A 27540-nucleotide genomic window follows, 5' to 3' on the forward strand; every position below is an offset into this window, starting at 1 on the left:
AGGAGGCAGAGTCATTAGATCATTTATTTTGGTATTGTCCATATGTAGCTCATTTTTGGCCACAGGTCCAGGAATGGCTGAAGAATTGCAACATTTGCCTAGAACTAACACTACAGATAGCAATACTGGGTGATTTGAAAAGCCATAGTCAATCAATCAATAATATAATAATTATTTTAGCAAAAATGTTTATTTTTAATTTACAATCTGTATAAGCTATGAGAATAGGAAGGTTCAATTATTTTGTGAAGCATCACAGCACAGTTGAAAAATATATGGCAAGTAGAAATCTGAAATGGATGATGTTGAGAGACAGATGGGAGGGGTTGAATGGAGCTGAAGGGTGGGACTAATAACAAGATAAACAATGTAAATCATACGGGATCTGTAGAATGTATATAGGTTCGGAGCTTTTGTGAAATAGCACAGATACAAATAGAAATCAAACTGGATGGACATCAGAAATAGAGGAAGGACTAAGAACAAACAGGAGAGAACTATTGTAAAGTAGACTGTCTGTAGAATGTGTATAAGATGTATGGATTGAAGGTAGAAGCAGAAGTGTTTATTAGTTTACTTCAATTGGGGGATCGGCGGTAGGGTTTGCGGGGAATAATAATAAAAGTATATTCTTTAAAAAAGTATGTATGTATGTCTATATAGGTATGTGTATGTATATATGTGTATATATATGCATACGTGTATGGATATATATATATTTACCCAAAAAATATGGGGGATTGGAAATGATGCAGACAATTACATTGGAAGCAACATTCTTTTCGCAATATTAAGCTGTTGGTAAATAGTAGCCACTAGATGGCTAGTTTATACGTCTAGCTGACCCACAACGTTTGGTGAGAGTGGCTCTATCCGGGTGACTGGGTGTAGGGACTCCACTCATCTCACTTCAGTCTCTTAGTGGACCCACTCTCCCTAAGTAGACACCCACCAGCCACTATATGTAAATGTTATTTACAAGGTAATACAACTGACCACAATACTTAAGTAGAAGTTTTTCGCCAATGTATGTACAATGACATAATCCACTGACTTTTGGCACACTAGCAGAGGAGTTGGAGCTTAAAAGCCCTAAAAAGGCATAGCGTCTCAAAGTACAAAGAAGTACTTTATGATTTTTTTGTTTTGTTTTCTGTGAAACATCTGCTCAGCCCACATGCTCACACACTCTATATATGTAATCTATACAAAACTATGTATTCGTACTATGACTCTCCCATTTCATGGAATGCCCACTGCCCTCATGTCAGCTAAAATGTTTTGTCAGATTCATCAATGATAGACAGAACAGACAAGGTTAACTTTGATTGCATACAAGTAAGACCAACAAAATCCAACTAATTACATGGAATGTGCACAGGCTTCATGATGATAAAATAGCATATGATTCTTGAACACTTAGAGATTGTCAGCAGATGTGGTTTTCCTGCAAGAGTTACATTTAAAAAAAAAGGAGACTTAATATTTAAAGAGGAGCTGGGTTGGAAAGGCATATGCTGCCACCTACTGTAGTAACAGTAGAGGTGTAGGCATCCTGATAGATAAGACTACACCCTTTCCCTTATATCCCAGCACACAGACCAAGAAGGCCATTTTCTAATGTTGAATTGCACCATATACATGTTGAAAAATACATGTTGATTTCAGTGAATATCCCACAATGGGCAAATCTGGTGTACTGTATTGAGATATAATTAATCAAATCCAGACAGGAACTATTATTTTAGCAGGAGGCCTAAATCATACATTTGATAAGATTGACAGACACAGCAAAAAAAAAAGGCAAATTCAAGGAACCTCAGAGGCTGAAAAATTACATCTCTACAAATAATTTACAGGACACTACTACTAATTCCCAAATAGAAAAGACTACCCCTTTTTTTCAAAGTAAGAAAAGCTATTCAAGAATTGACAAAAAATGTATTTCACGTAAGTGAAAAAATAAAAACCATTTCAAATGTAGACAAAAAGGACTGAAATATCCCCCGATATAATTTGGGAGGCTTTTAAGGTGTACATTAGGATAAAGATAATCTCATATTCTGATTTTTTTTTTATCTGAGTTAGAATTGTAAATTAAAGACAAATAAATCACTATTTTAGTAAAAGCCCATAAAAAGGTAAATATGATTTTACTCTTGAAGAGAGCCAAAAACTACAGGTTAAACTCAAATAAAGCATACTATTCAATGGCATATAAACCTGCTAAATATCTCACAGCACTGACAAAACAAATACACGCCAAACCAGTTCAAATGTAAGATAAATATACAAATGACAACACATATGTCACTCAATTCAGTAATTCCTGGATTTAACATTCCAGACTTGGAATTGTATCAACTCGTCACCCAGGGCTTTTACTTGTGACAATAAACGTCCTCACTGTCAACTGCATTTATTTTCAGCAAACTTAATATGTGTAAATATTTGTATGAACATAACAAGATTCAACAACTGAGATATAAACTGAACAAGTTCCACAGACATGTGCCTAACAGAAATTGAATAATCTGTCCCTGAACAAAGGGGGGGTCAAAATGTTACCCCACTTTTCCACCAAGGCACCTGCAAGTTCCTGGACATTTCTGGAGGGAATGGCCCTAGCCCTCACCCTCCGATCCAACAGGTGCCAGACGTGCTCAATGGGATTGAGATCCTGGCTCTTCGCTGGCCATTGCAGAACACTGACATTCCTGTCTTGCAGGAAATCACGAACAGAACGAGCAGTATGGCTGGTGGCATTGTCATGCTGGAAGGTCATGTCAGGATGAGCCTGTAGGAAGGGTACCACATGAAGAAGGAGGATGTCTTTCCTGTAACGCACAGCTTTGAGATTGCCTGCAATGACAACAAGCTCAGTCTGATGATTTGACACACCGCCCCAGACCATGACGAACCCTCCACCTCCAAATCGATCCCTCTCCAGAGTACAGGCCTCGGTGTAACACTCATTCCTTTGACGATAAATGCGAATGCAACAATCACCCCTGGTGAGACAAAACCGTGACTTGTCAGTAAAGAATACTTTTTGCCAGTCCTCTCTGGTCCAGCAACGGTGGGTTTGTGTCCATAGGCGACGTTGTTGCCGGTGATGTCTGGTGAAGACCTCCCTTACAACAGGCCAACAAGCCCTCAGTCCAGCCTCTCTTAGCCTATTGTGGACAGTCTGAGCACTGATGGAGGGATTGTGCATTACTGGTGTAACTCGGGCAGTTGTTGCGTCCATCCTATACCTGTCCTGCAGGTGTGATATTCGGATGTACCGATCCTGTGCAGGTGTTGTTACACGTGGTCTACCACTGCGAGGACGATCTGCTGTCCGTCCTGTCTCCCTGTAGTGCTATCTTAGGCGTCTCACAGTACGGACATTGCAATTAATTGCCCTGGCCACATCTGCAGTCCTCATGCCTCCTTGCATCATGCCCAAGGCAGGTTCACGCAGATGAGCAGGGACCCTGGGCATCTTTCTTTTGGTGTTTTTCAGAGTCAGTAGAAAGGCCTCTTTAGTGTCCTAACTTTCATAACTGTGACCTTAATTGCCTACCATCTGTAAGCTGTTAGTGTCTTAACGACCGTTCCACAGGTGCATGTACATTAATAGTTTATGGTTCATTGAACAAGCATGGGAAACAGTGTTTAAATGCTTTACAATGAAGATCTGTGAAGTTATTTGGATTTTTACGAATTATCTTTGAAAGACAGGGTCCTGAAAAAGGGCAGTTTCTTTTTTTGGGCTGAGTTTGTCATACCCTCCAACTAGGGTCCACAGTTTTACCTGGTTAGGTTAGCCCAGTGGTCCTCAAACCTCTCCTCAGGGACACCTTAACTAATCAATGGTTAGTTGACAAGTTGAATCCGGTGTGCTAGTTCTGGAATAGATCAAATATATGACCCGGCTGGGGGTCCCCGAAGAGAGGTTTAAGAACCACTGGGTTAGCCCGGTAGTGCAGGCTGCTGAGGGGAGAAAGGCTCACAATAATGGCCGGAACGGTGTAAATGGAATTGCATCAAACACTTGGAAACCATGTGTTTGATACCATTCCAATGATTCCGGTCCAGTCATTACCACAAGCCTGTTCTCTCCAATTAAAGTGCCACCAACCTCCTGTGCTTAGCCTCCCAGATCAGGAAAAACTCTGGGTCCCAGGAACCCCCCCCCCCATAACACATATTGGAAGGAACTATGAAATGTAAGATGATATATGATAACGTTATATGACGTTATATAATGTTATATGATAACTTTACTTTAAAAACTTTGAACACAACAAATACAAAAAACTGAAATATACAAACAAGAGTACATAAACCTAACAGACAGGGGTATTACATATCAAGATTCATTTTACATTTGTTAAATACTTTTATGGTGCGCATTGCTTTTTTTTTTTTTTTGTTACTGATCATTTCAAAATAATATTTCAATTCTATCTTAAATAATGTGAAGAGGGGTTTGTTCTCTGCCCCTTTCATTTTATGGATAAAGAATCTTCGATGAAAGATAAACAAATAAAAAATGAGTTAAATCAGGGTCCATATCATTTGGATCAAAATAAAGCATAACATCAGAGTCTCTCAAATTAACATTAATAGTAGTTTATTTTAAAATACATTTTTCTAACTCACTCCAAAATCTGGGTCACAACCACAAAATACACATTTGTTATCAATAGCTATTTTAAATCTATGTAAAGGTCTTTACAGGGTAGATTCTATGAATGAGTTTTTATGATACTTCTTTCACCTTATTAGATATACAATATTTACCAGACAACAACGAAACTTTGATCCAGGTCACTTGTCCTAGGGCTGCATTCCAGTTCACTTGTCCTAGGGCTGCATTCCAGGTCACTTGCCCTAGGGCTGCATTCCAGGTCGCTTGTCCTAGGGCTGCATTCCAGGTCACTTGTCCTAGGGCTGGACTCCAGGTCACTTGTCCTAGGGCTGCATTCCAGGTCACTTGTCCTAGGGCTGCATTCCAGGTCACCTATCCTAGGGCTGCATTCCAGGGCACTTGTCCTAGGGCTGCATTCCAGGGCACTTGTCCTAGGGCTGCACTCCAGTACATTTTAGAAGAGGGAATAATAACATATTGACATAGTTTCCTTATATACCTGTTATTACATTTATAGTTTAAAATGTCAATTTCTTCTGATTGTATTGAGACTACAACATCCTCAATTGTTGCACTTAGAGTATTGTTATATTCTCCTAAAAGAAGAACAGCACCTTTCGGGACAGCTCTAACAACACCTTTAGGGACAGCTCTAACAGCACCTTTCGGGACAGCTCTAACAACACCTTTAGGGACAGCTCTAACAGCACCTTTAGGGACAGCTCTAACAGCACCTTTAGGGACAGCTCTAACAGCACCTTTAGGGACAGCTCTAACAGCACCTTTAGGGACAGCTCTAACAGCACCTTTAGGGACAGCTCTAACAGCACCTTTAGGGACAGCTCTAACAGCACCTTTAGGGACAGCTCTAACAGCACCTTTAGGGACAGCTCTAACAGCACCTTTAGGGACAGCTCTAACAGCACCTTTAGGGACAGCTCTAACAGCACCTTTAGGGACAGCTCTAACAGCACCTTTAGGGACAGCTCTAACAACACCTTTAGGGACAGCTCTAACAGCACCTTTAGGGACAGCTCTAACAGCACCTTTAGGTACAGCTCTAACAGCACCTTTAGGGACAGCTCTAACAACACCTTTAGGGACAGCTCTAACAACAATTTGATACTTCTCAGGAGTGAATGTAACATTGTTGTTCTCATGAATGCTGGATAATCATATAGTTGTCCATCATTATTCAATAATTGTTTAACCCAAATAATGTTGTTGCCAAACCAGTTCTGGAAAAATAAAGACTTGTTTTTGTATTTTATGTCTTTATTATTCCAGATTGTACACCTATGTGGGGAAAAAATTGTGTTTGTACATGAGGTTCCAAGTTATAAGTACTTGTTTCTGAAAGTTTGCAGCTTAATAGGGATCTTACCCATATCAAAGTTGCATTTAAGTAAGAATTCTAGACCACCAATCTGTTGGAATATTAAATTAGGGATGATATTCCAAATGTAATCCTTATTTCTTAAATAGTTTTGTATCCATTTAATCTTAAATAATATATTAGAGGTTTTAAAATCCAGAGCATTCAACCCTCCCTCACTTTGGGTGCTACATATTACCGCTTTAAAAAAGTATAAATAATGAGGTTTATTCCTCCATATGAAGTTAAATAATTCAGTATCAGCCATTTTAGTTACTGACAGAGGAACATCCAAGGCAAGGAAGGTATAAACTAATCTGGGCAGACCTTCAGATTTTGATAAAAGTGCACATCCAGATAAAGAAATATCTTTTAATAACCAGGAGTTAAATCTCTTTCCAATTTTCTCTACAATAGAAGAGACATTTAAATTGGCCCTTACTTTTGCTAACTTTAATACCAAGATATGTGTTCACATCTTTTACAGGGATATTACATACTGAGTTTAATTCACATCTTTTCAACGAAAATAATTCACATTTCATAATATTCAGAGATAAACCTTATACATGTGAGAAGGCATTATATACTCAATAGCTTTCCTGACTTTAATATGATCTTTAAAAAAAAAATGGCGGGGTTGTCAGTCACTTGTGAACACCTCACATCTTGGACCTGTTGTGCCACCTCTGAAATCACACAATCTTACAAATTAAGAAAAATATCATCTACTGATTAAAATAGTCGATTTAGTATCTCGAATTGTTTAGATAGTATGTCGACATACTATCTACGTTTACAAAAATCGTGGCGGGGATACGCTTCCATGCAATCAGAATCGTCAGATATCCCTGCTGATTTGGTGAAGTAGTTTGCCAAGTGTGAGTGTTTTGGAAACATAGTTGAGACTTACTTGTGTGTGGTGGGGGGAGGAGGCAGCGGTGCAGACCAGCTTCCACCCGATGGTCTTCTTTTAAATCTTCAACGCCGGGCGAGAAATATATATCTAAACATGGACCAGTATAACGAGTATTCCTAAGAAATGTGCCAGTATTAGTTATTTGTCTACACATAAGTAGCTAACGGTTTCACTATGCCCGATGGACAGTGTTCTTTGATGCTTGACAGTTCCTGATGCAGGCCTATTTTTTTCGATCTGGAAATTTCTTGACGGGAAAACCAAGATTGGGCAGCTTGGCTAGCTATCCCAGTATTACCCTTTTCGCTGCATCCCCGACTCAAATTATGCGGGTTATGTCGTTGCATTGATTTTGCATGACTATATAATCTACTTTTAGCATGTCAATTTAAGTATTTTTTTTTTATTCAAACATATTTTATGGGATTAGCGGTAAATCAGAAACAAATATGGTGAATTGGAGGCGGCTGCTGCGGGTATCGAACCGCTCCTTTTTGGCCTTAATTTTTTTCTTCTCCATGTCTACGACGTGTCTTTACTTCATATATGTTGCTCCTGGAATAGGTGAGTTAATTAGCTAACTAAACACGATCAACTAATGTTATCTTATCGCTAACTACCCAACCATGGCATCATCAGGGATGCTTTCATGACAACTAGCTGGCTAACGTTACTAATTAGCTTGTTGCTAGCTAGGTGGATGGCTGGCTAGCTAGCTAACGTTACTCAAATCAGAGTTAATTCATCGTGACTGTGTGGCCAATCGGACAAGTTAGCGATCAGTTTACAAACTGTTAGGATTAGTTAGTGAACCGGTACCTTGTCGATCTAAGTTAACTAGCTAGTCATGTGGATGATTGCGTTATGTTGCTACAGTACTACCACGGATCTGTGCAAAACTGCTACAGTAGCTAGCTAATTATATATTTTTTTAATAAAAAAATGTAATTCTTGCTGATGTGAAACATAAGGTGCATATCAACGTATGTTTCGAAAATCGGTTTGAAAGCGATTATTATTCACTTTTCTAAATGTCAAGCAGCGTCGGGATTGTAGTTCACATGGAATCAAATATGGGCGAATGTAACTGTTGAAAACCCTAGCAACATACGGAGTAGGGTTTTTGAGAGAGCTATGTTGCTGCTAGCTAGCCAGCCAACTATCGTTAGTTAGCTAGCAGCACAATATAGCCAACCCCCGTTAGTTGGCCAGCAGCACAATGTAGCCAACTACCGGTAGTTAGCTAGCAGCACAATATAGCCAACTACCGTTAGTTAGCTAGCAGCACAATATAGCCAACTACCGTTAGTTAGCTAGCAGCACAATATAGCCAACTACCGTTAGTTACCTAGCAGCACAATATAGCCAACTACCGTTAGTTAGCTAGCTGCACAATGTAGCCAACTACCGTTAATTAGCTAGCAGCACAATATAGCTAACTGGTTACTGTAGCAACATTGACTGAGAGCTATCCCGATTTTGCAACTTGTCTGCTTGCTCCGAAACCAGCCGTCTAACAATGTAATAAGCTAGCAAGTTATCCTAACTAAATCATTTTCTTTCAGGGATTTCATAAAGAACATTTAACTGATGATTGACTGGGTCTGTTAGCTACCCATTGGCAACAAGCTCTTATAAACATCTGTCATGCTGTTGGGCCATGCCATGGTGAAAATATGGGGTTGTCCACATTTACAAATCATTGACAGAGCCTGCAAGTAGGTCCACATGACCAATCCTGCTAGCTAGTTGGTTTAGTAGCTAGGGTACAGCTAAAATGATAGGTCTATATTTATTTCACATGAACAGAGAGTGAGCAAGGTAACCTAGAATAGGACCCATGTCTATACCATTAGTCAGCCAATGCTTACTAAGATGGCAATAGACCAGCTGTTTCCAAGTAGGCTAACACTTGTCTTGAAAGTTATTTTGGAGCCGTTTGTTTCTTTGATCAGCAAATTCATTGTCCCATGGGCAAAATCTCTCTATAGCTAGCAGTAGCTAAAATTACTTGGGCCTTTTGTTTTCTGAAGCAACACAGGCTTTTGTTTATACATAGTTAACCAGTTGTTAAGCCTATGTCCATAGTCAGACACTGTAACTATGAATGGTACAGTGCTATGGCTACTGCTAAGCCATAAGGATCACATTATGGACATAGTGCTGATATTATAACTACTGTTCTGCAGCACTGTTTTGACAAAGACAACAGACAGCCTGGAGACACAAACCTGGTCCCAGACTTGTCCATGCTGTTAAAGTAACTGTTCAGCTAAAATCTCACGTAAAAGTTAATATTCTGTTAACTCATACCCAAATAATGTTGTTCACTCATACTATATTCATATTTGTGGCCAAAGCATATATTGGACGGAGAAAAAAACACTTAAAAACCCCACCTCAAACTTGTACCTCAAACAGACTATTAAAAAAAAAAAAGCTTGCTATTTCCTCATTGAGAAAGTCATGTTCCTGAGGAAGAGGATCTGGTCATTCAGCGGTCTACTTGCATTAATATTTTTAATGACTGGTATATATCCACATCATTCTGTTGTTGGGGTACACCCACACCAGTCCAACACAGAACATGTGCTTTTTAACATGCTTAATTACCTTTTTTTGGTAGGAAAACTATTTCCCTCATTATTGTAAGTCCATATAGGTCATATTTCATAGAAATCTGGAAACACTACATAAATGTTTAACTATGACCATAGGAGTTGGCAAGACTGGACAGAGTAATGCTCTGTTTGATATCTCAGGAACTTCCCACTGACTATGTCCCGCCTACATTTGCAATTTGGGCAACTCTGGCTACTGTAGCGTTTGTCACATTAGCTGAAACCTAACCCTTTCTCTTCAAAGACTCTCTCAGACAAAGCTGTTTTCAGGCCTGGCCATGCATGGATGGTTTCTACTGAGGAGCTGGTCAAGTCAGCACTTAGAGAAAAAAAATAATAATACATGGATCAATGTGTTTAGTTTGGATGGCAAAAAAGAGATTCTCCTGACTTTGTATACCATATGTTAGGGGCCTACTGGTTAAAATGTTTGATTTTGAAACTGCACAGAAATAGAGCGGGGACATTGTTTTTAGGCCTAAATGTCATGGGTGTGGTCCACTGACTGGTTCTGTGTGGCTTGCCTGGGATGACCTGTCTAGGCATTGGTTTTGTTGTGGTGTGCTGTTCAGTCCCTGCAGGGTTCTGTGTGGCTGGCCTGGGATGACCTGTCTAGGCATTGGTTTTGTTGTGGTGTGCTGTTCAGTCCCTGCAGGGTTCTGTGTGGCTGGCCTGGGATGACCTGTCTAGGCATTGGTTTTGTTGTGGTGTGCTGTTCAGTCCCTGCAGGGTTCTGTGTTTCTGGCCTGGGATGACCTGTCTAGGCATTGGTTTTGTTGTGGTGTGCTGTTCAGTCCCTGCAGGGTTCTGTGATTCCAAAGTGTTTAGCAAAATGAACAATGCCCTGCATATTATGAGGGCTTGTAAGTTGGACCTATCACTGCACTATTTCTGCATAGAAGAGGCAAATCATTGCAATATTATCACATAAAATGGACCCATCACCACAGTACAAAAAGGGGGCTCGCAATTTCAACCAATCACTGCATAATATGGCTAAATCAAGCCACGTCAACAAACATCTTCCCTTGTCAGTGCATTTTTGCAAAAAATTCATACCATCTTTAAATGCAAAATGTCAGAATTGCTGCAGCAAAATCAACTATTTCCCCCCTGCAAATATAACAAAAAATCCTGGAGTGACTGGCTGATGTGGTAATTGTCACCAAAGTTGTTAGCTCTCCCAGATGAGCACAGTGACACAACTGACTGGATGGGGACAAAAACTAATTTCAAACGTACAATACCGTTCAAATTTAGGGGTCACATAGAAATGTCCTTGTTTTTCAAAGAAAAGCACATTTTGTCCATTTTTAAAATAACATCTAATTGATCAGAAATCCAGACATTGTTAATGTTCTAAATGACTATTGTAGCTGGAAACACCTGATTTTTAATGGAATATCTACATGGGTGTACAGAGGCCCATTATCAGCAACAATCACTCCTGTGTTCCAATGGCATGTTGTGTTAGCTAATCCAAGTTTATCTTTTGAAAGGCTAATTGTTCATTAGAAAACCCTTTTGCAATTATGTTAGCACAGCTGAAAACTGTTGTCCTGATAAAATAATCAACAAAACAGGCTTTCTTTAGACTAGTTGAGTATCTGGAGCATCAGCATTTGTGAGTTCGATTACAGGCTCAAAATTGCCAGAAACAAATCACTTTCTTCTGAAACTCGTCAGTCTATTCTTGTTATGAGAAATGAAGGCTATTCCACGTGAGAACTTGCCAAGAAACTGTAGATTTTGTACAACGCTGTGTACTACTCCCTTAACAGAACAGCGCAAATGGTAACTAACCAGAATGGAAAGAGTGGGAGGCCCCGGTGCACAACTGAGCAAGAGGACAAGTACATTGTTTCTCAAACTAGATGCCTCAAGTCCTCAACTGGCAACTTAATTTAATAGCAAAACACCAGTCTCAATGTCAACAGTGAAGAGGCGACTCCAGGATGCTGGCCTCCGTTCTTTAATATTGGATGCTTCCGTTTGTTTGTGCGCCTTGTCTCCAATGATTGGGACAGTTTGATTATGTAACGGGTCTGGATTATATAGTCAGTTGGTCACAGTTCGTATTCCACAGGTAGCTACGGTCAGCAGCACAAAGAGCATGTTACACACACACACCCTCATCTGTGCTTTTACATTGCTTAAAAAGTGTGATAATGCCCTAGTTGTGATGGCACAGCCCTGACCCTGATTTGCAAATGCTTGCGGTTCAGACTCAGTCTTACACTGTCTCTAATAACAGTAACAAGGTTTATCGGCTTTATGCTGTTAGGCTATACTATAGGCTAGTCAGAGCTGCAGTCCTGGTTGAAGCCTTGTTACTTGGCCTGAAAAGGCGTCTGTGAATGTATTCGTTAGCGTTTCATTGGAATGGGCTCGTAGTGCTTGACCTGTCCTCGCCCCCCACCCTTCTGGTCGAAGAAAGTCTGGCTGCTTCTGATAAGACCGCTCAGAGGCGATAATTTTTACCGAAGTGGATACACTCACGCATACACACATTAATGCTTGCACACTGTACACATACACAGGGTACGCACACTCACGCACACACTGCAGACTGAGAGGGAGTCATACTTATGGAATCCATCATTCAACAACACTGTCATTGTTTGCTGTGGCAGGTTTGCATCCTTATAAAGATGAAAGAACTGAACTGCCACACAGGATCAACTTAAGGTCCTCTGTAATGGGTGATAAAGCAAGGCATGCAGAAGGTGTGCTTAAATGCGGGGCTGGGAGAGTGGTGTCTCGGGGTGTGAGTTTGTGGCGTTGCAATCTGTGTGTGTATTTGATGATGTGACTGTGTTTGTAATTGATTAAATGCTTGAGTGTGTAAACTGACAAGGTGTGTGTGTGTGTGTGTAACCTTAGCTGATGAGGTGTGTCTGTGCACCCTGGCTGTTTTGCTGCAGTAGTGAATAGTGGTAAATGATTCAGGGCCCTGCTGCCTGTCTGTAGTCTACTGTGAGTCTGAGTCCCAAATGGCACCCAATTCTCTATATATCACACTACTTTTGACTGGGCACCATAGTGTGTAGTGCACACTATAGGGTGCTATTTAGGATGCAACCTGAGACAGGGAATTTCCTCTTATCGTGCCTCTTATCTTGCCCGTCGGCCCGGTGCGTCTCATCGCTAGCTGCTGCTGGGCGTTAAACCGTGGCTTTGGGCCGGTGACAGCGAAGGTTGTTCCTTTATGGCCAAGAGGCTGAGGGAGAGGAAGCTTTAACGCTGATGACGTGAGTCTGCTAATTTACTGTCACTGCACTTAGGAGTCACTAGACTGGTACGTGAAGGGGGTGTAATTGAACCACTCAAAACACTTCTGATATCACTCTTCCTCTTTCTGTCCCTCTCTCTATTCCTCCCTGTACCTGTATTCCCCCTCCACCTCGTTGTCCTCCATCTCTCTCTTCCTCCCTGCACCTGTATTCCACCTCGTCGTCCTCATCTCTCTCTCGCTCTGTCCCTGCACCTTGTCGTACTCATCTCTTCCATCCTATCTCTCTCTCGCTCTGTCCTTGCACCTGTATTCCCCTTCTCTCCCCGTCTTCCTCTTGTTACCTCTCTGCCCCGCTCCGGCTTATTACCTCCATCTCTCTCTCCACCATCTCCCCCTCTCTCCACCCCCCTCTCTCAGCCAACACCTACTTCTTCATGGTGCAGGCCCAGGGTATCATGTTGAGGGATAACGTGAGGACCATTGGCCAGATGATCAGACTTTACACCAATAAGAACAGTACCCTCAACGGCACAGGTGAGTTGGATTGGAGACCCCCGTCCCACCAACCCGTCTAGCCAACCTCCTGTATTAGCAGGGTAGTAGGCTTGACGGTGCTTTAACCAACATGGGACGGTGGGCAGCCAGAAATCCCATAAATGGCCCTCGCTCACAATCTGAGGGAGTGAGAATTGCTATTTTCCTTCTGTTCTTGTGATTTTTGCCTGCACTTCGTCTCATGTTGTTTGAACTGCTGTCTAACCCCCCCCACACACACACTCACACACACACTACCTATTAATCAGCATGATCCCTCTCTTAGCTACCTAAAAGGGGGAAGATGGGAAAAGTCCAAAGAAAAACATGTATTTACATGTCATTGTTTTGTTTCTGTAGATTACCCAGATGGCAGTAACTCCAGTGAATATATGGTTCAACCAACCACATACCTTCCTGAGAACTTCACATATGCCCAGAACCTCCCCTGTCCAGAACGCTTACCTTCTATGAGTAAGTAACCAGAATACTAACCTTCAAACATCAATTTGCCAACTAAGAGAATCTTACTGAGATCAGGTGATGATATTATGTAACTACTCTCATGAGGTAAGCTACTCTTTGGTGTGTCTTTGTGCCGCCTCTCTCTCTCATCTTTGTCACACTGCCTCTCTCTCTCATCTTTGTCACACCGCCTCTCCCTCTCTAGGCTGTTATCACGCTGGTTAGATCTAGATGGATGCTCTGGCAAAAGTTAAATGTTTTGCGTTAACGATAATCCCCTCTGTGCTGTCAGGGAAGTCTGAAGACAAATGGGAGGACTGTTCTATGGCACACATACAGTTTGTGTAACCAAACAGTAAGAACACCTGCTCTTTCCATGACAGACTGACCAGGTGAAAGCTATGGTCCCTTATTGATGTTACCTGTTAAATCTACTTCAATCATTGTAGATGAAGGGGAGGAGACGGTTACATTTATTTTTAAGCCTTGAGAAAATTGACATGGATTGTGTATGTGTAATATACAGAGGGTGAATGGGCAAGACAAAAGATTTTAAGTGCCTTTGAACGGGATATAGTAGTAGGTGCCAGGTGCACCGGTTTGTGTCAAGAACTGCAACACTGCTGTGTTTTTCACACTTAACAGTTTCCTGTGTGTATCGATTGTGGCTGCTTTGCGTGATGTTGTCTCTACCTTCTTACCCTTTGTGCTGTTGTCTGTGCTCAATAATGTTTGCCATGTTTTACGCTACTACCATGCTGTTTTGTCATGTGTTGCTGCCTTGCTATGTTGTCTTAGGTCTCTGTTTATGTAGTGTTGTCTCTCTTGTTGTGCTGTCCAATATTTATATTATGTTTTAATCCCAAGCCCCTGTCCCTGCATGAGGCCTTTTGGTAGGCCATCATTGTAAATAAGAATTTTTTTCTTAACTGACTTGCCTAGTTAAATAGAAAATCAAGAATGGTCAACCACCCAAAGGACATCCAGCCAAATTGACACAACTGTGGGAAGCATTGGAGTCAACTTGGGCCAGCATCCCTGTGAAATGCTTTTGACACCTTGTAGAGTCCATGCCCTGATGAATCGAGGCTGTTCTGAGGGCAAAAGGAGGTGCAACTCAATATCGTAATGTTTTGTACACACACCCACACACTCTGTCAGTCTAGCACTTCGGGCTCATAATATATTTTTTTTGTTAAATTTGACTTTAATCACATTTGGTTTGCGGTGACGGGGTCTATTCCAGCTTTAGTCCTACCACTATGTTCACGTCAATGCGTGATGTGTGTGTCTTCTGGTTGAAAAACCTGTGATTACTGACCGTATGACAGTCTTTAGTTGAATGTTAAGTGTTGTGCCGTCTTTGTAGGGTGTCCTTCCCCATAGCTATGTATAGTAGTGATGTTTGTTAAACAGGTCTGTGTTGTGTATTCTCAGAGGGTCCTATAGATGTGAATATGACTGAGATTCCTATGGAGGAGATTGATCTGAAGTTCTCTAAGTATCAGGATGTTCAGTTTGGTGGCCACTGGAAACCCAAGGACTGCAAACCACGCTGGAAGGTAGGACTGTGGACATGGAGGACTGTGGACATGTAGGACTGTGGACATGTAGGACTGTGGACATGTAGGACTGTGGACAGTTATTTTACTACTTTTCTTATCTCTGTTATCAATATAGAAATGTCTATTCACCTGTCTTTATTTTATTTTATTAGAAATGTATCTTATGCTTCCCCTGAATTCAAAACACATGAGCTTATACATGCTGTGGGTATGTCTGACTGTCCCCGCTCTGACTGTCCCCGCTCTGACTGTCCCCGCTCTGACTGTCCCCGCTCTGACTGTCCCCGCTCTGACTGTCCCCGCTCTGACTGTCCCCGCTCTGACTGTCCCCGCTCTGACTGTCCCCGCTCTGACTGTCCCCGCTCTGACTGTCCCCGCTCTGACTGTCCCCGCTCTGACTGTCCCCGCTCTTTGTGTAGGTAGCCATCTTGATCCCGTTCCGTAACCGCCACGAGCACCTTCCCATCCTTTTCCAGCACCTCACCCCCATACTGCAGAGACAGAGACTGCAGTTCGCATACTACGTCATCGAGCAGGTAACACCATTTTCTGTTTGTCTGTAAACAAGATCTGTTGTTACTGCCCACATTTATACTGTCATCCTATTTGTTCTCTTTGTTTTGTCAACTCTGCCACCCACTGGTGAGAAATATAGAATCTATGATGTAGACAGAGCCATGTTATTTAATGTGTCTTTCTCTCGTTCCTCCATCTTTCCCTCTCTCTCTCTCCTACAGTCTGGGACGCAGCCCTTCAACAGAGCCATGTTGTTTAATGTGGGTTTCCTGGAGGCCATGAAGGATCTGGACTGGGACTGTCTGGTGTTCCACGATGTCGACCACATCCCAGAGAATGACCGTAACTACTACGGCTGTGGTCAGATGCCTCGCCACTTCGCAGCCAAACTGGACAAGTACATGTACCTGTAAGTCACTGAACACGCCCAGGGCACACAGCAAGTCACAAGTGACCTTGTCATGACCTGACTAGTTATGAACTTGTCGTGTCAACAAATCAATGCCCCAGGCACATCTTCCAAGAAACACTTAGAAAAGCACTTCATTAGACCGCCTCCTCACTCAAGGGGAAAATAGGACCTCTGATCTTGTTTAGTGACCGAAGATGAGACATGGAGAGTTGACGCTCTCCCATAACCAGACTAGGGTTTCACTTCCTGCATGGTATTGGAGACATGTACTGAAGAGTCTCTTTATGTTGATTATTGTTAAATATTTTACATGTTCCTTTTCTTTATTTACAGACTTATTTCTACAACAAAAGGAATTAATGAATGTTTTCATGATTTTTGTTCAATGTGAGAATAATTTGGGAATAAACCGCTTCATTTAAACAGACTGTAAAACACAGGCTTGAAGGCTAAACCATGTTGTCATTGGCTCTTACAAAGTCCTGAAGTAAGGCTTAATTTATGAACAGATTATCCTCTCTGGTTATGTGTGCATCTCTTCTAAATTTGATGGCTGTATTGTACGTAGTCTGAAAACCTAATTGTGTGTTGTAACACAGCCAGACTTGTTCTTTGTTGCTTGGTGCTTTACCTTTGATACTGACTGGTAAGGTTTCTCACTTTTTCCCTTGTTGTTTTAACACTCACTCGCTCCCCAGGCACAGCTTGGCTATGTAGTTGTCTGTCCCCTGTCCGTGTGTATGTGTTACAGGTGTGTATGTGTAACAGTGTCTGTGTGTGTTTTGCACAGTCTACCCTACAGTGAGTTCTTCGGGGGCGTGAGTGGACTTACAGTGGAGCAGTTCCGCAAGATCAACGGCTTTCCCAATGCATTCTGGGGCTGGGGAGGAGAGGACGATGACCTCTGGAACAGGTCAGTGAGTTTGTCAGTTGGCTGTGTGTTTGAGAGAGACAGACATGTAATATCTAATTGGGTAACTTAGTGAAAGACTATCTGTCCCCTTCTCTCCCCCAGAGTGCACTATGCTGGTCTGAACGTCACAAGGCCGGAGGGAGAGATGGGTAAATACAAGTCCATCCCACACCACCACCGAGGAGAAGTGCAGTTCCTCGGCAGGTCAGTAACGCGCACACACACACACACGCATTAGCTGTGCATCGCCGGTGGCGTCACAATGTCAAAGAATGTTTACCTAACATGACCTTAAACGTCAAATTAGCTTTGCTCTTTCAATACACTCCGCTCTGGTAAAGGTTTCTATCTCCTTATAGGGTTCATAGTTACTCGCTACTTGAATGCAGCTGTTTCCTCATCCATTACTCCCCATTGAGCAGGTTGTCCAGCGCCCTCTGCAGGCAGGGATGTCGCCTCATTTAAATCCAATTTTATTGGTGTTCGCTTTAAATTGCTTCTATTCATCTTAACAATAACTTTAATGTTATTGTACTCATGGAACAGTCAACTGTGTGACATATTTCAGACTTTCTGACTATCACAATTCTGTAGTCCTGCTAGCCTTTGTACACAGAGAGATATGATCAATAGAATAGGGGTTGCTTTCCTTCCAGGGTTTGTGTAGGTGTTTGCTCTGCCAGCTTTGAGTTATTTAACATCCCGTTCATTGGCCTAGTCCCTTTTGCCCTGTTGAGTAATGTCTCTTTACTCAAGTAAACCAGGTCTCATCCTCATACAGCCTCCAGAGTAACTCTGTCCTAGAGGACTGATCCTCATACAGCCTCCAGAGTAACTCTGTCCTAGAGGACTGATCTTCATACAGCCTCCAGAGTAACTCTGTCCTAGAGGACTGATCTTCATACAGCCTCCAGAGTAACTCTGTCCTAGAGGACTGATCCTCATACAGCCTCCAGAGTAACTACCCTAGAGCACTGGAGGGAGGGACAGCGTTTAGTTTTTTTGGATCCCCATTAGCAGTTGCACATACAGCAGATACTCCCTGTTCCCGGGGTTCAGAGTAGGGGGAGAGTTTCTCTTTTGGGGTTAGGGTTTTCCTTCTGCAACTGGAGCAGATAGCTTTAATGCTAATGAATCAGCTTACACTAAGGAACCTCCTGGTGTTCTTATGCTTGTGTGTACAGTGCATTCAAATTATTCAGACCCCTTGACTTTTTCCATATTTTGTTATGTTTCAGCCTTATTCTAAAATTGATTAAATGTATTACATTTATATAAGTATTCTGACCTTTCACTCAGTACTTTGTTAAAGCACCTTTGGCAGCGATCACAACCTCGAGTCTTCTTGGTTATGACACTAAAAGCCTAATAAGTCAAATCAAATCAAATCAAATCAAATTTATTTATATAGCCCTTCGTACATCAGCTGATATCTCAAAGTGCTGTACAGAAACCCGGCCTAAAACCCCAAACAGCAAGCAATGCAGGTGGAGAAGCAAATCAAATGCTGAAGATAACTAAGGTTCCCCCTAATTTCATTAGCATTAATGCTAACTGGTGTCATTATGTTAATGCTAACTAAGGATTCCCCTGGTGTCATTATGCTTATGCTAGCTAAGGATCCCTGTGGTGTGTAATTGATTTGGTGTCAATGCTAATGTAGTTTTGTGGAAATTATTCAACTATTTATGTTGAATATAATAACTACATTCTTTAATCTGACTCCAATATTATGTGAATAAATGCAACTGGCTGTGTGTCTCTGAATGACGGCCTAGGAACAGTGGGTTAACAAGATTTGTACCTTGTCAGCTCGGGGGTTTGAACTTGCAACCTTCCGTTTACTAGTCCAACACTCTAACCACTAGGCTACCCTGCCGCCCCACTATAATGAACATATGTTTAACTTGCCCGTTATACAATTATTACGAGACTATACAATAGCTAATCCTGGCGATCAAAGTTTTAGCATTAATTTGAGCAAGCAGATCAGAGACGTCAAGGTTTTATCCAAGCATGTATAGTGTAAATCAGTGGTTCACCACCAGGGGTACTAGGACTCCTGGGGGTACTTGTCCTATTCATGCGGGGTACTTGAGAAGACTCATGAGACCATAGGCCTACTGGTAAAATGCACATGAGTAGGTACTTCAGGGATACTCCGGGCAGAGCTAAATTCAGTTGGTGGTACAGTAAATGAAAACAGTTGGGAACCACTGGTGTAGATAACTACCAATAGTAGTTAAACTACATTTATAAGCGTGTATAGTCAATCAAATAATTACTCCATAAACCAGGAATGCATTTACTCAATTCAACTAATAGAATGTATTAGTCTTAATAAACACTCAAAAAATTGGTGCACATGAAATACATTAGACTACTCAGAGTAAATTACCATCACCAATAGACTAAGACTTAGTGCCCTCAAAGTCTTCAAACCCCTTGCCTTTTTAGCATTTTGTTACAGCCTGAATTTAAAATGGATTAAATTGAGATTATTTTGTTGTCCCTGGCCTACACACAATTCCCCCATGTCAAAGTGGAATTATGTTTTTAGATATTTTTACACATAAACAAAAAAGCTGAAATGTCTTGAGTCAATAAGCATTCAAACCCTTTTATTATGGCAAGCCCAAATAAGTTCAGGAGTAAAAATGTGCTTAACAAGTGACATAATAAGTGGCATGGACTCTGTGCAATAATGTTTAAGATGAATTTTGAATGACCATCTTATCTCTGTACCCCACACATACAATTATATGTAAGGTCCCTCAGTCTAGCAGTGAATTTCAAACTGAGGCCAGAGGTCTTCCAAAGGGCTCCTATTGGTAGATGGTTAAAATAAAAAAAAGCAGACAATGAATATCCCTTTGCATGGTGAAGTTCTTAATTACACTGGATGGTGTATCAATACACCCAGTCACTACAAAGCTACAGGCGTCCTTCCTAACTCAGTTTCCAGAGAGGAAGGGAACTGCTCAGGGATTTCACCATGAGGCCAATGGTGACTTTAAAACAGAGAATTTAATGGCTGTGATGGGAGAACTGAGGATGGATCAGCAACATTGTAGTTACTCCACAATACTAACCTGATTTGACCGAGTGTAAAGAAGGAAACTTGTACAGAACAAAAATATTCCAAAGCATGCATCCTGTTTTCAACATGGCACTAACGTGATGTATTGTCTCAACCTTCTTTCCCTTTGTGTTGTTTGTACCCTGTTTTGTTCTGCTACCATGCTGTGTTGTCATGTGTTGATGCCGTGCTATGTTGTCTTCGGTCTCTCTTTATGTGGTGTTGTCTCTTGTCGTGATGTGTGTCTTGTCTTATATTTTTTTTCATCTCAGCTCCCAACCCCGCCAGAGACCCTTTGGTAGAATGTCATTGTAAATAAGAATTTGTTCTTAACTGACTTGCCTAGTTAAATAAAAAGTAGTACTGCAAAAAATGCAGCAAAGCAATTCCCTTGTCCTGAATACAAAGTTGTATGTTTGGGGCAAATCCAATATAACACATTACTGAGTATCACTCACCATTATTTTCGAACCTAGGGGTTGCTGCATCATGTTATGTGTATGCCTGTTTTTCAGTATAAAAAATAAACGGAATGTAGCTAAGCACAGGCAAAATCACAGGCAAAATCCAGGTTGCTTTCCAACAGACACTGCAAGATGACTTCACCTTTCAGCAGGATAATAACCTAAAAACACAAGGCCAAATCTACACTGGAGTTGCTTACCAAGAAGACAGTGAATGTTCCTGAGTGGCCAAGTTACAGTTTTGACTTAGGTCTGCCATAGATTTTCAAGCAGTTTTATCTAGCAATTATTAACAACTCATTTGGCAGACCTTGAAGAATATTGAAAATAATAATGGGCAGATTTTGTACAATACATGTGTGGCAAGCTCTTAGACTTACCCAGAAAAACTCACAGCTGTAATCGCTGCCAAAGGTGCTTCTACTAAGTATTGACTTGGGTATGAATACTTATGTAAATTAGATTTGTGTTTCATTTTCAATCCATTTGCAAATATGTCTGAAAACAGGTTTTCACTTTGTCATTATGAGGTGTTGTGTGTAGATGGGTGAGGATGAAACATATATTTTGAATCCATTTTGAATTCAGGCTGTAACAAGAGGTTATGAATACTTTCTGAAGGCACTAACGTGGTTACCCATGTCTTCAGTTAAGAATCATCTTGTGTGTAATACACACAGGAGCTTGCTAGCAACTTCTCAAAGTATGGAAACATTCACTGTCTTTTTAAACAATTCAAGCAGAAACTTAAATGAACATTTAAAAAAAAATTGAAGACAGGAAAACACATCCAGATTCTAATCAACTCCATTTAAATTATAGGAACGCACCGTGTTGCTCCCTCTTTGAACTGTCCTCTGTCCGACAAACAAATCTGTACCACTTACAGTACAATAAAACATATCAACATTTGTAGCTCTTTATTAACTCTTGAAACAGTCCAAACATTTACAATTTAATTCACACTAACATTCATTTCCTCAAGTTTTCATCAGTCTTCACACCAACGTGTCCGTGCTCCCAGGGATCTGTGGGAACATCTCTTCTCCATGAATTCCACAGATAAGGTGTGGAACGTAGTGAACTACTTTTGTTCAGGGCACCTAGGGAATATGTATTTATATCTAGGGAATAGGATGCCGTTTTGTGACTCAGTATGGATGTTAACTGCTAGCTTATCCTCACCCTCCCTGTCTTCTCTCCAGGTACAAGTTACTGAGGTATTCCAAAGAGAGGCAGCACCTGGATGGACTGAACAACCTCAACTACACCCCTGAGATCTCCCTGACCTCCCTGTACAAGAACATCACCGTGGACCTCCACCCTGACCTGGCCCCCATTACAGACTACTGAACTCTGACCCCCACTGTCCCTGACCTCATCACACCCCCTCACACTCCAACTGGGACCCCAAAGCAGGGCAGAGGGGGGCTGGGGGTGTGGTGGGAGGCACACCGTGTAACGCTGCCAAGAAACCTTACTCTGAAGAAAATGTCCAACTAAAATATGAAAGCGGAAGGGACATAGGGTCTGTTTAATCGAACAATTGTGTGTGTGTTCTGTTGAGATGGGGGTGTGTGTGTGTGTCTCTGCATGTCAATGTGTCCATGCTGGCTTTAGCTATTAAGCTACTTAACTTCAACATGTCATGATTCAGTATGAGGAGGGAGAGGCAGTGTTGTTTTCACATCAGATGTTTACTGCAAAGCCTTAAAGTGTCAGGCTCAGCCTCAGAACCATGGCTCTCTGGTTGCCTCCCAAACCACACCCTATTCCCTATATATTGCCCAGGGTCCTTAGTGCTCTGGGGAAAAGGGTGCCATTTGGGACTTTGCCTTTATCTCACAGCTCAGCACAGTTTTCACTTTTAACATCTCAGTACCATCACCTTACAAGCCAACAGACATTTTGTCTTCACTTTATATCATTTCTACACCGTTCGGCTAAAAAAAATGAAACATATTCCTTAAAGAGGACAGGCGCTAAGTGAAGGTGACTTATTTGTGATGTACATTTTCTGAAATGGTCAAATGTTAATTTTTTTTCTCCAGTTTTTGCCTTTTTTTAACAGACGTTTTAAAGCACTATCCTGTTTCTCTGTGTCACATGAGTGTTTTGCTGTTCCTTTGCAGCACTGCTGACACGCATGATGCACAGAGCACGTATGTAAATACTTGACTCTTAAAGCTCGAGCATAGAACACGTATGTAAATATTCAGCCTTTTAAACACTCAGAGCCTGTTGTTATTCCAGTGGATTAGAATTTTGTTTTGGCAGCTACCTTTCTGAGGACTTACCTGGTTCTTCCATTTAAATGGGAAGATGTTCTAACAATAGATGGCTTAAAAAAGAAAATATACCAATCTCTTAGGCTGACATTCTTTTGCATGCCTTAATTTATTTTATGACCAGATGTTTTTTTTCCTTTAATCATAATTTATATCATTTTGAGATGTCTATATTTTGTTCCAGTTTAGCCTTTTGTCTTTTTTTCCCTCTAGGTGCACTGCGTGAAAAGACTTACTGACGTTATGTAGGGTGCTCCTGTACAGAAAGACCGGTCAGAGGACTATAGTCGCTCTGGTCCAGGGTGTTATGTCAGGCTTGCTGAGCCTTCAACAGCAAGCCACCTGCAACAACCTGGAGCAGAGCTTAAGACTGAAGATTCTAAAGCTGGATGTCATTTTTCCTCTGGTATTTGTAGTCTGTTATTATGGAGGAGTTTATACAGTGTGGACAGTGTGTTTGGTACAGGATTATGTTTCAAACGTGTGTGTGTGTGTGTGTGTGTGTGTGTGTGTGTGTGGCTCATGTATTAGGTAACTGGACCATGTGTTAGGTGTCTTTAATGAGTGTGAGCTTGCAGATTGGGCAGTGTGTCTGTCTGAACCAATAATTTATATATACACTAGATGACTGACGACAGGCGAGGTTTTGAAGGTACCACCACTCCATCTTTGCACTCTGTCTACATCGCAATTTTTTTTTTTTGAAACTGTAGAAAGGCATTTATTCATGTTTAGCTCACAATTTAAAAGTATGCATTAAGTGTGTAATAGAGTAAACATACAAATAATTTGTTTTCCTTAAAGTATACTTTATTGAAAGTTCTAATGCTACTGTTCCCATTACTACAACAAAAATACTTGTAATTTTGTCCTGTGTAGAATTTCATTCATTCCTATGGAGGACTGCTTCTTCTGTGGTGTGCCAATATTACTGACCGGTGGCTTCAAAGCCTCTTACTGGCCAATAGCATTAGCAATCCAGGGTTTGTATACATTATTGGTCTGAACTGTGGTGTGTTCCTAATAAGCTTGCAAGGCATTGAGAGGGGCCAGAATGAGAGAACGGAAGCTAATGCTAACAACTAACCCTGTTCTTGAATGGTACAGACTGCAACTTGGGCCATAAAGACTTGAAATTCTTAAATATTTAGCACTAAGATTAGCAAGGGAAAATGTAGGAGGTATTTTATTTTTTACTTTGTGTTTTTTTTCTTGTACATAGTTGTTTCTCATACACTTCATATTTATGCATAGATGTACTTTTGTGTTTTTCTAGTGATTTGTTCATTTGTCAAGTGTACTTCTCAAGTAGAACTGCTCTATTCAAACAACCCAGGTTTTCTCCATCACAGTACTGCAAGAATGCAGGAGAACGAGAGTGTGAATCAAACTGGGATACTCCTGTCCTGCTCCAAACAGGGGGTTTGTTGGAAATGGCACCCTGTGTCCTAAAGTGCACTACTTTTGACTGGACTTCTATGCGTCCTGGCAAAAAGAAGTAAACTATACAGGGTGTCATTTGGGACGCAACCTTGCTCTCTCGGTTCTGTCACTCTTGTAGTGCTGGGGAGGAACAGTCATTTTTGCTCATAAGCTAAAGTGGTTAACAAAGCACCAGGCTAAAGTCTGTGTTTGGTTTGTCTCTGACGTGGCTACAACGGTCACATAAGACCTCAATGGTGTATTTCTGACCAATCAGATGAGGCGAGACAGAATCTAAAAAGACATGGTAGTAATGACATTCTTTTGGAGGTTGTCAACCGTGCCAAAGTTCCACTTCTGTTACCCATTATCATCATTCTACCTACCTCTCTTCTGCACTTATCTATACTCGTCTTTCCTTCCTTCCCCTTTTCATTCTCTTCCCATGAGATCCTCTATTGTGTCTCAGTAACTCGTCAGTGTTGAGAGAAACCTGACAGACTCGTGTTGATCATAGGGATCAGGGTCAAGGTATTAAAAGCGATATGACATACTCTATACAAGGTATTTCTCTATATGGCTCTGGGTATAGGTCAGTGTTTGGGGCTTCTCTTTTGCTATGCCTTATGCTCCGTAACAGCTTTTTGCAATGTTGGATAAATGCTCTCGCTGTTTTTATACGTTGCAGAAGATGTGAGCAGCCTAGCTGTCGTCCCTCTTGAGGGCATTATGAGTTACTGTAGCAGAGACACTGAGTCAGTGGCTTCTTTCTCTGGATCCCGTCATCTTACTTGCTACAAAGGATCCGCTTCTTTTTATCTAATCCTGTTATATTGTCTCTTTCACTTTGTTCAGGGAACAGTTTGAAGAGATTAATTATGGAAAGCATCCATCACTGGAGCTGGTCTAGGATCAGTGTTCTGGCTGTGTCCCAAATGGCCACATATTTATTGTTATTGCCTCTGGGGGGAGGGAAGGGTAGGTTAGGGGGCTGCCGGGCAGTGTGCTGGCTATACCCGGTCACAAGTGGTTTGGTTTACACCCCCAGCTGACCTGTGAGGAGGGCAAGGACCTCCCTCACCCTTCCTACTGCCTCTGTATTGTTTGTTTTTTTCTTCTTTCAAATGACTATATTCACCACTACACAATTAGTAATGTGGACTATTACATTTTTGCAGTATTCATATTTGTGCCTTTTTCCCTCGGTTTTCACTTTGCATTCTTGCTTGAAAGATACAGTAAAGGTTTGGATTGTTTTTAAACTGAAGTTAGAGTGCACTTTTCTAATTCATTTATTTATTTTTTCAGTCAGTTGCTCTGATTTAAGATGCACGATACGTTTCCATGACAATGGGCTGAGTAGGTGTGTATCAATGATTGTCTGTAATCAATTTTTCTGCTGTTCAGAGGTCTGGCTGCTTGGACCATGTACAATCCTCTTGAATCCTCAGCTCTCCAGTCTCCTCAATATGCTCTGCTCTGTTTGAACAAAGAGTCATAACTGGAGCCAGAGGGCAGACTCTTGCGTTACTACCGTCCGCCAGGAAGTGCAGAATGACGCAGAGGAAGTAGTGACTTTTTAAAATTAGTGTCACCTGGTCTACAAATCATAAATTCTCATTTGAGGTCAGGCATATTCATTTCGACTTGGTGGGTTTGTAATTTTTAGATTGTTCGGAGGACACATTTGTGAAAATAAAAGACCTTAATTTGTTGTAGCGCCTTCTCATGCGCCACACACCACCTCGCAGTTCTGTCTTGTTCTGCAATTTTGTTGCCTATAGTCATGTGCTATAATTCCCCCCAGACATCAGACAACTTTTTACATGGTGAAGCCGACCGGTTAGCCATCTTGTCAATCTTCCACAATCTTTGGTATAACAGCCAGTAAAAGAGTACTAGAGTTGAACTGTTAGACTTTGTAAAGTTGTTTTTCTTTTTGTCAACAAAAGATGAATAAACAACTTCATTGCCAGGTTCTGGGAAACACCTCTGAAGTCTGACAGATTTTTTTTGAATGTGTTCTTTTTCTGCATCTTCGACCGCTGGTTCTTATGCTGTGTTTAAAATCAAGTGGGAATGTGGTAATTACCAGTTGGATGCATTTGTGTGTTTTGAACTCGTTGAGAAACGCCGAATGGCTAATGGCCAACAAGCTGCGTAATCCATTAACTAAAAAGTACGACGACCATACTTTTAAACAAATTCGTGTTTAAAAAGCCATGTTAATAGAAAGCTTTTTATAAATGTTTTGTTGCATATAACTGCATTTCCTTAGTAGGTGACGACAGAGGTCAGCATGTGGGAGAAGTCGGAGCTCAGATGATAGACGAGTTTCCCAGTAGTAATTACCAGTTGGAGGGGTGATAAAATCCTTTATTTTATATATTTTTTTTTATCCCATTTGTATGTAGTAAATACCACCTTCTCACTTGGTTATGAACTCAGCATTATCATTAGGTTGTCAAAAGGCCAAAACAGAAAGAGATGTCATACATTGAGAAATAACTGTAAGATAATACATAGTTGAATTTGGAAGTTTTTCACAATTCCTGACATTTTTATCCTAGTAAAAATTCCCTGGTTTAGGTCAATTAGGATCACTACTTTATTTTAAGAATGTGAAATGTCAGAATTTATTTAAGCTTTTATTTCTTTCATCACATTCCGAGTGGGTCGGAAGTTTACATACACTCAATTAGTTTTTGGTAGCATTGCCTTTTAAATTGTTTAACTTGGGTCAAACATTTCGGGTAGCCTTCCACAAGCTTCCCACAATACGTTGGGTGAATTTTGGCCCATTCCTCCTGACAGAGCTGGTGTAACTGAGTCAGGTTTGTTGGCCTCCTTGCTCGCACACGCTTTTTCAGTTCTGCCCACAAATTTTCTATGGGATTGAGGTCATGGCTTTGTGATGGCCACTCCAACACCTTGACCTTGTTGTCCTTAAGCCATTTTGCCACAACTTTGGAAGTATGCTTGGGGTCATTGTTAATTTGGAAGACCCATTTGCAACCAAGCTTTAACTTCCTGACTGATGTCTTGCTTCAATATATCCATTTAATGTTGATGTCATGATGCCATCTGTTTTGT

At 41.2% G+C, this 27540-nt stretch overlaps 1 protein-coding gene across 4 annotated transcripts; it reads left to right on the plus strand.

Moving 5' to 3' along the window:
- Positions 1-6896: 6896 nt before the first annotated feature.
- On the plus strand, positions 6897-26444 carry b4galt6 (UDP-Gal:betaGlcNAc beta 1,4- galactosyltransferase, polypeptide 6). Of its 4 annotated transcripts, XM_020499421.2 has the most exons (11): positions 7385-7497; positions 12706-12805; positions 13207-13323; positions 13684-13797; positions 15226-15350; positions 15773-15889; positions 16091-16278; positions 17072-17194; positions 17297-17398; positions 21723-21804; positions 21943-26444. In XM_020499421.2, exons 3-11 carry the CDS (start codon positions 13224-13226, stop codon positions 22012-22014), a joined length of 1023 nt encoding a protein of 340 aa, XP_020355010.1. In that variant the 5' UTR covers positions 7385-7497; positions 12706-12805; positions 13207-13223; the 3' UTR covers positions 22015-26444. The 4 variants fall into 4 exon arrangements, with proteins under 4 accessions (XP_020355009.1, XP_020355008.1, XP_020355010.1 ...); XM_020499419.2 differs by lacking the exon at positions 12706-12805 and having other exon boundaries at positions 6915-7497; XM_031785746.1 differs by lacking the exon at positions 21723-21804.
- The last annotated feature ends 1096 nt before the right edge of the window (positions 26445-27540 follow it).

Source organism: Oncorhynchus kisutch, linkage group LG13 (assembly GCF_002021735.2).
Source record: "Oncorhynchus kisutch isolate 150728-3 linkage group LG13, Okis_V2, whole genome shotgun sequence".
Classification (NCBI taxonomy): Eukaryota; Metazoa; Chordata; class Actinopteri; order Salmoniformes; family Salmonidae; genus Oncorhynchus; species Oncorhynchus kisutch.